Source organism: Podarcis raffonei, chromosome 8 (genome assembly GCF_027172205.1).
Source record: "Podarcis raffonei isolate rPodRaf1 chromosome 8, rPodRaf1.pri, whole genome shotgun sequence".
Taxonomy (NCBI): domain Eukaryota; kingdom Metazoa; phylum Chordata; class Lepidosauria; order Squamata; family Lacertidae; genus Podarcis; species Podarcis raffonei.
The window spans coordinates 14432689-14442947 of NC_070609.1; the positions used below are offsets into that span (position 1 = coordinate 14432689).

The window sequence follows — 10259 nt, forward strand, 5'->3', positions numbered from 1 at the left end:
GAGAGAAATTTTATGTTTTATGTATTTTAGAATTTTGAAATTGCTTCAGCTAAACCCATAAATAATAATTGCATTTGCATCTGAAACAGAACTAAGAACCAAAATTTTATTTCCCATAACCATTTATTATGTTTTGTAATGATCACAATGAAAATTTAACTATTTGTTAATGATGCAATACAGGGTTCTTTGTATCGATACAGGCTTCTTAGAATTCACAATCGCCACATTTTGACCCATTTTTCTCTTCCCCTGGCTTCCCTTTATCTCCACCAAATACAAAAAAGAAAGAACCACAGACCCTGAGTCCTGGATTTCACCACTAGGCCTCCAATTTCCCCTCATTGCCATGGATTTTGCAATACATGGATTTTGCAACAAGGGGGAGGTCTACACTGTCCTATTTACCCTTCATGTTCAGGCTGGTGTGAGATTCCTGAAGCATTATAACATCTTTTTTGGGTAATAAAAAGGATAAATCCCCCAGTTCCAAATATTCTTCTGTTTTTCGGGACGGCACAAAAATCTGTTGTTCCACAACCTTGGAACGTGAAATTGTGGTGCTTAGTAAAAGCTGGGGGGAAAGAAAACAAATATTGACATAAGGCCTTTACTCAGGGATTAGAAGATTCTGTCTGTGATGGTGAATGATAATTTTAATTAGTTAGTTTTAAAATGTGTATATTTAAAAAATCTGAAAAATATCATAATTTCATTGGAACATGAATATACAAAATTTTCAACATCAGAAGTTAAGGTAAAAAAATAACTCATATGTAATTCAGAATTGCCATTATACCCAAAGGAGTCTCAAGACACAAAGATTATTAATAAACAGGTTATATTTATAAAATATAATGAAAGTAGAGGATCTGAAAACAGGCCTAATTAACTAGATTAAACTGGTCAAATTCTAGTGTGCAGCTGAGTTGAATAAAATGGGAGGAATTCTATCCCTTCCATCTCCTGGGCATGTTAAAAGCCACATGCTGTGGCCACACAACAAGATTTGAAAACAACACTCCCTCCCTGGTGTGGGAGTCTTGAGTGTTTGAACCTGGCGTGAGTCAAAAGTGTGATGCAGCCACGCACACAAAAAAGCTGGAGGTGCACTCCAATGTCTCTCAGGACAGTTGGATGCCCACTGAGGCTTCCTCATTGCCCCACTGTGATCTAAGCATCCAGAGAATCCTCCTTTTATTTTACGAGTTTCATGTTAAACACAGCTAACATGAAGTAGGTGAAAAGGGGGGACTGCAAAAGCCAATTAGGAACTCCTCTCAGAATTCTTACTCAGCCCTTAGAAGAGAAATTTGCAAAGCCCAGGCTATAAAGGGCAGGAGAAGGATAAGAAGAAAGAATGTAGGGCAGAAGCAGCTCGAAGGGCCTTGATTCTGCCTCTTCCTTTATGGGGCAAATCAACCCAGATTCCCTTCCCCCGTTCATTCCAAATACCCTCTTCTTTTCAGAAAGGAGGGATTTGGCAAATTTGTCTTGTCTCCAAACAGCATTATTCCTCAAAACTATGTTGATAGGGAGGTATCCATCTAAGGCTGGATCTAGACACATCAAAAAAGCCATTCAGTTAAATGCATTGCAAACTTCATACAAGCAAATGCGATTGACCAAAGACGGGATTCCATCATGCCATCTGGTGTCACAGTGTTATAAAAAATATAAAGTGCTATATCTTTACTAATGTAGCTAAATCATGACATCAGCAAAATGATGTATTCTTGTGGAACTGAGTATATCCTCCCTCTCTTTGTCCTCCTAAATGCATTTGGGAGGATAAAGAACACATACAGGCAGAAGAGAGCGGAAATCCTGTTGCACAACTGTAAATCCTTGCACTAATGGCTGAGTTAGCCAGATACTGCTCATTGTCACAGAATTTAAGGAAACTTATTACATGCCTTTTACATAATGTGCTTTTTGAGCAAGAGGGACACATTTTGTCCTGGACTGCAACCCAATGGTGGAGAGATCCAGAAGCAACTGAGGTGAAGCAATGAATGCACTTTTTACTTTTGTTCAGAAGGGTGTTTTATATACACATCTCTCTCTGAATCCTCCTTCTGGACAAGCGAGGCATTATGAGAGTTAAAGTACACATTCCAGGTAGGCAAAACACTAAGGAAGGTTGCAGAGTGGGGCCAGTGAGAGATGTGGTCCCTCTCACATTTTTAGTAATATGCAAGGGAAAGGGAAAGGGGAGGGGAGGGAGAACAGGAGAACAGGAGGGAGTTTGCATGACCCAGCCAATGACTAGGCTCTTTTCCCCTGTCTGAGTAGCAATGTTACCTATATGAAGAGCTCCTTTAAAAACAACACACTGGGTCTCATTCTCAAGGCAGTTGATGGTCTTCTCACTTTTACACTGTGTGGTTCCTTTGGAGAAGCAGGCTGGGCATTTCAGGCCATTTTCAGCCAGCACGTTGCGATCTGGGACTGCCAAAATCAAAAGTATAGTGAGCATATTAATGGTTTTATCTGTTTTTGTATCTGTATATTATTGTAATTCACCCAAGGGCTTTACAGTTTTGGTGGGGCACCAGCAAGTATTATTTTGAAAATAAGATTATCTAGACCCAGTCTGGGTTAAGGATTGGCATTGGGACAGATTCAGGAGAGAGGCCTGGTTGGAAAGGGAACCCATCCCTTCTCAGGCAGAGATGTAGCTGCCCAGTAGGTCCCTCTTCTTCACAGTTTCTCCTCATGCCTGCTTCTTCATCTTGCCTTCCTCTCCACCCCTTGAGAGGTCCTGATAGTGCTGAATGGCTCGACCCATATAGCCGTCTGGGGCTGCTCACCCCTTTTGAATGAGGCCCAGGTCCTCTGAGAACTGCTGATTGACTACGTATCCAGCCTTTGGCCAAATCCAATGCAAAGCCCTAACATGTTGTGGATTTTAAAATTATACAGAAACTTACTCCTGAGAGTTGCATTGTTACACAGTTCAGTGTTGCAGCAGTGCTTCTTCATCTCAAAGAATTTACCGTCCCCTGCAGTGAAGCTGTAATTGCCTGAGAAACAATGGTCGGATGTCGTGCATTTATTCAAAAGTTGCACTTTGAGTACCACTATGAAAAAGAAATTGAAAGAAATATCTAGATCTGGGGAAAATATTCATGACTATTGCTCCTAAGGTACATTCATTGTAATAGTTCCAATTTTCTTTGATGTCTGAATCAGGACCTTTTCAAAGTAACAATATGGAAAGTATTATTAAATTTGGCAATCTAAAGTCATGTGCTGTTTGTTTCTTTGTTTAAATGTGTGTGCACTGCTATAACAAAAAGGGAAAAATATCAAAATATTTTCCAGTAATAATACATAAAAGATACAAGAAAAACCACATTAAAAGTAAATCAATAGATATCAATTAACCAGTGTGGAAAGATCTATTCTTAATGATCTGCATAACCCCGGTGGAACACAATAGTTTTCTGCAGGCATTTATGAGTTCAGCTCTCTGCCACAAGTAGTAGTCTCTTGCCTCCATAATCCATAGGACCAACCTCTTTTTTATGTTTGCAATTAATTTGTATAATGCTTTAAATTTGGAATGTATGCAGAACTTCATTTCACATCAAAATTCTAGCACGAGGACTCATGCCTTCTCCTATACATCTGACAATACATGTGCCATACACTGCATTCTCTCTGCTAGTCGATCATAACAGTTTGCAGGGTGGGGGAAATGCTTCCCTGAACTCCTGTTGCCCAGTGCAAGAAACTTGGCAAGACATTGCATTGCACCAGCCTTACTGCCCATTTGCTCCTCTCCCTCCAAGAATGTACCAGTGATGTTGGAACAGATCCCACCCAAATGTTGGAACCATCCCACCCAGGATTGCCCCAAGGCATTTTGGCGCCTCAGACGAACCAGAAATGGCACCCATTTCCTTCTAGGTAGAAGGGGTGGGTGAATCAGGATCAAGCAAGGGGATCAAAACAACCTTAACCAATGGTTGAAGTATGAAAGAAGCTCATCAGGTTGGAGGGCCCCACACTGAATCAAGCTGGGTAACGGAAACCCTTTTTAATAGGTGAACTGCAAGAATACTCCCGTAATGATGGTTCCTTCCTAATCATTTCATCACTGAGAGTTATTTCAAAATTACCTGAGGGGAGAGGGGGAGCCATGAAAGTGTGAAGCACCTTCGTTTCCCATCCCAATTGCTCAGCTTTTTTTATAGATCTGTGAAAGGAGTCCCAATTTCAATGTCATTTATGGCAAAGGGGATATTCATGTTATAATCTAGGCTTATTGTCTAGTTTGATAATGATAACCAAAACTAAATTGGAGTTCATTGGTTTGGGTCAATGGGGATTTCTAGTTAATGCAAATCAAGTCAAAACTTTAGAAGGGTAAGCAGGGATTTCTCATTAATGCAAATCAAATTGTCCAAGCTTGGAGATAAGCACCCAGATTCAGCCACTCGTTGTGATCAGGTGATGTTAGATTCCCCATTTTCAAATGTAAGCCATTCCTTACTTCAGGATGGGAAGCTGTGATTCTCCAGATGTTGTTGCACTGCATCTCCCATCATTCCTGACTGGTGGCCAGGCTAGCTGAGGCTAATGAGAGTTCTAATTCATCTACAGCTGAAGTGCCACAGCTTCCTCACTTCACTTTTTTAATAGGTGAATTGCCCCAGCGTAGACTTCTATATGCTATTAGAACCCTTAAAGTTCAACTATCTTAACCTGGATCTAATCAAACAGAAAAAGACAAAAAAGACAAAAAAAGACAAAAAAGACAAAAAAATCAGGCAAATCTTACTTATATTTGTACGCAGAACACTGGCAACACAGGAATCTTCCTTGGAGTCACAAGTTGTTTCAAGATAGCTATTGTATGTCATTCCAGTCTTGTTATAAGTATATCTGCAGTGCAGAGGTAATGCTGAAGACAGAAGCAAAAGTTTACTTCATGAATTATTTATTATTATTTTTATTATTATTATTAGTATTATTAACAATATTATTAATTGGTTTTGCAGTTTGCTAAGTGACAAACAAAGGAGGAGGTGAGAGTCAATTAATACTTCTAAATTAAAAGGGGTTCAATTTTAAAAGCATTTTAATAGAATAGAATAGAATAGAATAGAATAGAATAGAATAGAATGAATAAAACACTCATCAATTAAAACTCTTGAAGCCATTGCCAAGAATACTGGTTAAATTATTTTCAAGAAATGGGGAGGTGAACTCCCCCTTTCCCATGGCCAACCTTCCCCCCCATCTAGACTCTCACTTAAATATATTTTCTTCCCACTGTTTGGTTACAAACTTAGCACAATTAAACTATGGAATTTTCTACAAGAGGTAGTTAATGCCACCAATTTGAATGGTTTTAGAAGGGAATTAGACAAATTGATGGAAAATAAGACTCTCAGTGGCTACTAAACATGATGCCTATGTACTACCTCCAGTATAAAAAGTTGCATATTTCAGATATCAGTTGCTGGAACTCACAGTAAGCCAGAGTGTTGTTGCACTGAGGTCCTGACTGTGAGCTTCCATAATCATTGTGTTGGCCAGTGTGAGGACAGGATCCTGGACTAGGGATGAACCAATCTATCAATTTAACTTACTTTCAGTTTCTATTTTTCCGATTTATTTTTTTATCTGCATCCACTTCCTCCAAGAAGCTCAAGGCTGTGTACATAGTTTCCCCCTCCTCATTTAATCCTCAGAAGATTCCTGTGAGGTATTCATTATTTATCTCTATGACATCATTTATCCGGATGACTGTGAAGGAAAAGTTTGTTTTTGCTGGGGCAGGGTGGGTCCCCAAGTATTTCCTTTTTCTTTTTCCCATGCCAGAAAATGGTTAATGTATGGCACCATCTGATTGGCCGAGGTTCAAGGAGGGGGAGTTGAAAAGGAGAGAATTTGGAAAGACAGGGAGAGTGAGTATTGGAGGGAGTGTTGGGAGGAGGTTTTGGAGTAGGTTGGGATTGAGGTTGGGAGGATAGGTAGGAAGATAGGGAGTGAGAGTTGGTTCTGGGCAGAAACATCCAGTCTGAGGAAAATATCACACGCTAGAGAAAGGAGTCTCTGAGCTTAGTGTGAAGAACAGTGTGCGGTGTCCTGTAAGAGTATTTAGGCCAGGAATTAACTGGGGGGCTGAGGTTGAGAAAGGAGAAGTAGAAGCTGTAAAGAGACAGTCTACTTAGGTCTCATTCCAGTCAGGAGGGGAGATATTCTTCTAGTAAGAGAAGACTCCCAAACCAGTGAAACCTTGGAGTGCCTCAGGAGCAGGGTTATCTAGGGGTGTGTAACTGACAGAAAGTACCACCTTGTTAAGATCCAAAGCATTAAGTATGAAACAACTGAGAAAACCTTGAAGTGAAATAACATTGTAAACTGAAGTATCCTAAGTTTTATCGACTCGTGTCATGAACTTCCTTGTTAAATAAAATTGTTATTGTTTATTTGAGCAAATCCTGCCCGAGACTCCTAATTATTAAGTTTTACTTCACGCAAATCCCCTACAAGATAATCTCAGGTAGACTGTGGAAATCTGTGGGATTGGTGTTCTGTGAGTTGTGTGCACTATACTTAAGTGGGAGGACGGGCCCAACGGTGCCAGGGGAAAAAGGGTCGTCGGGCCCATCATAATGACATCACAAGAAATATTCATGACTTAACTCTCTGCTACTTTCTCTTGGTAACCCTGCACTCCTTGCTCTCTGGGGTGTTGATCTGCACTTCTAACTCCCCTTCTCTCCCAAGCTGCAAGTTATTTTCAGTGTCCTCCAAAGGTAATTAAATGTCCCCCATCTTACCTGGAGAAAGCAGGACCAAGAGGAGGCATGCGCTCAGGAGTGCCTTCATCATTCTGGAAAGATTAGGAGACTCAGAGCAGAGATGGATCAACAAGGGAATTGATGCAGGTAGAGGCTTACCTGGAGTTATTTATAGGCCATGGTCTCATGTCGCAGGCAACACTTGGGAACAAATGGTTCAGTGAGGTCCGGGAATGGGTGTTTTTTCCCCCAGGAACATACTGAAATTCAAAGCTCAGTGAAGGAATTGTCTATGATCTCATTAGTTGTTGATAGACACTTCTCAGATTTCTTTTTCGATATAGATAATTTGCAATTTACAATGTAAATGAAGAAGGCACTCAAGAAAGCAATTTAGAGCCAAATAGGGAAGGGCAAAAGCCCTGAAGCCACCTACAAAATAGCCCCTCAAAATGGCCTCCATCTAAGGATTCCTCTTAATAGTAATAATAATAATTTTATTATTACTACTCCCCACCCTATCTGACTGGGTTACCTCAGCCACTCTGGGTGCCTTCAAGCATATACAGAAACATAATAAAACATCAAACATTTAAAATCGCCCTATACAGGACTGCCTTCAGATGTCTTCCAAAAGTTCTATAGTTACTTATCTCCTTGACATCTAATAGGAGGTCATTCCATAGTGTGGGTACCACTTCCAAGAAGGCCCTCTGCCTGGTTTCCTCTATCTTCACTTCTCACAGTGAGAAAACCTCCAGAAGGCCCTCAGAGCTAGATCTCAGTGTTTGGGCTGAATTGGGAGTGGGGTAGAGATGCTCCTTCAGGAAAAGCCTGGATACTAGATCCATTCCAGGAAGGCTGGAAAGTGTGGAATGGGCTGTGGAGCAGTAAAACTGATCCTGCTGTCTTCGACGTGGTTTCCAGAGGGTGAAAAGAATGAAGTGAGACCTCAGGAGTTGAATGTGCCAATGGCCGAGTGTGCCAGGTATGAATCAGCCACTTACACAACTACGAGGAAGGTCTCAAGTGGAGCCAGCAATGGCCATGGAGCTTTCTCTATTAGGGAGCTACACAAACATGGCTATTCTCTCTTTTTTAAAAAAAGAAAAGAAAATATTTTTTCTTCAATTTTACACGATTCATTTGAATGCAAACATTAGTCACAATCATCAACATTTAGGATTCCCTCCACCCCTCCATGGTTTCCATTTTCAAATACTTTCTACTGCATCATATATTTTCTCTATTTTTCTTAAAATAATCCATTTTTAGCTTAGCTTTTAGTACATTGCAAGCGTTACTCAAATCCTGTCAAAGTTTTTAGTTCTTTACAGTGTTCTCTTAAGTAAATTGTAAATTTTTTTCCATTCCTTATTTCTGATTTCCCTGGTCATTTTAACCATTTTGGCGTTGTCCATCATCTACATCAAACATCCGTGCCTGGTCAAGACTTTGTCTTTTTTCCATCTTTGGGCCAGTAGTATCCACGCTGTTGTCCTCGCATACATAATCTGCTACTTTGGCATCTCTACATCTGAAATTCCTAGTAAAAAAGCTTCTCCCCCCAAAAAAACGTTTTTTAAAAACATTTCTTCTGCTCATTATATATCATTTCCCAGAATGTTTTTGTTATCTTGCCCATCTACCACATGTGGTAGAACGTGCCTTCCTTCTCTGTACACTTCCAATATACATTTGAAGTGTTGGACACGACTAAACAACAAGTTCTATATATCTTTGCTAATTTTGTAGGTGTTACATCATTTTCATATAGTTCTCCTTCAATGCACAGCATGCTGTAAATTTTAAGTCCTCCCTCCATAACTTTTCCCAAGATGAAAATTGAATATTGTGCCCAATATCTTTTCCCCATTGTATCATTACCGATTTAACTTCCTCATCTTTAGTATGCCATTCTAGCAACAATTTATACATTTTGGTAAGTAACTTCACATTGCATTCCAGTAAATCTTTTTCAAACCTTGAAATTTCCTTACTAAACCCATTTTTCTTATCAATGTTAAAGACATCATTCAATTGATGGTATTGCAACCAATCTGTTACTAAATGTCTTGTATCCTCAAATCTTTTCAACTTTAATTGTTGTTCTATTTCCATTAGCAACTCTTTATAGGTTGCCCATTCACTTTTTGCATTAGTTTTTTTTCAAGCATATTGCTTCCACTGAGGAAAGACACCATGGTGTCTTCTGCTCTAACAGGTTTTTATATTTCTCCCATACTGCGAAAATGGATTTCCTTACCAAATGATTTAAAAACCATTTGTGCACTTTAGTCTTCTCATACCAAATAAATGCATGCCCTCTAAATCTATTATTATGACCCTCAAGGTCTAAAATATATGTATTAAAAAAATTATCCACTCCCACAGCCAGGATACTTCATAATATAACTTCAAATTTGGCAGTGAAAATCCACCTCTTTCTTTGGCATCTGTTAATAATTTATATTTAATCTTTGGTTCCCCCCCCCCCCGCCAGATAAATCTAGAAAGATAAGTTTGCCATCGTTTGAAGTGTTCTGCTCCACTGACTATGGGTATGGCTTGAAATAAAAATAACATTCTTGGCAATACATTCATTTTCATTGCTGAAATTCTTCCCCATAGTGCTAAATTCATCCTTCCCCAAACATCCATATTTTCCTTTATTTCTTTCCATAGTTCCATACATAGTTATCCTTAAAGAAATTTCTGTTCTTAGCTGTCAACCAAACGCCCAAACAGTTCACCTTTTTTTTTCAATTGTCAATTGTGTTGCTAGTTGTAACTCATTTTTATGTTGTTCTGTCATATTTTTAACCAGTACTTTCATTTCATTTTTATTTATCTTAAATCCCGCTACCTCACCAAATTCAGATATTTTATCTAGGACCCTTGGTACATTTGCCAATGGGTCTTCTACGGTCATTACAAGGTCATCTGCAAATGCTCTCAGCTTATATGCTTTGCACTCAACTGTTATAACTTTTATTTCTTCTTCAGATCTTATATTTCTCACCAGGGTCTCTAACACTAAAATGAACAGTAATGGTGACAGGGGCCAAACTCTGTCTTGTCCCTTTTGTAATTTTACATCTTCTGATACTACATTATTGACTGTCATCATGCTCTGTTGGTCTGCATAACTTGCGTCAATTCCCCTTAGGAATGATTTTCCAAAATTCATCATCTCCATATTCCCCTCCCCCCATAAAGGTCCATGACACATTATCAAAGTCCTTCTCTGCATCCACAAACATCAAAGCTGCTTGCTTTTCATTCCTGACTTCCAGATACTCTATTGTATCAATTAATTTTCCTTATATTATCCTTCATCTGTCAGCCAGGAAGAAAGCTAGCCTAGCTTGATCTTGATGAATTAGCTCTTTTACATCCTTCATCCATCAACAGTTGTCCCAGAAAATCCTGTAGTTTTTTAATAATATTTTGCTGATAAATCTGGCCCTGGCAATTTACCTAATTTTGAATGGTTAA

At 39.2% G+C, this 10259-nt stretch overlaps 1 protein-coding gene across 1 annotated transcript; it reads right to left on the reverse strand.

Annotated features, from left to right (window-relative positions):
- Positions 1 to 404: 404 nt before the first annotated feature.
- On the reverse strand, positions 405 to 9960 carry LOC128419201 (phospholipase A2 inhibitor and Ly6/PLAUR domain-containing protein-like). Its single transcript, XM_053399621.1, has 5 exons — positions 9633 to 9960; positions 6801 to 6920; positions 2934 to 3083; positions 2305 to 2451; positions 405 to 574 (listed from the first exon to the last, which is right to left on the reverse strand). The coding sequence occupies exons 1-5, from the start codon at positions 9958 to 9960 to the stop codon at positions 405 to 407; spliced, it is 915 nt and encodes a 304-aa protein (XP_053255596.1).
- Positions 9961 to 10259: the final 299 nt, after the last annotated feature.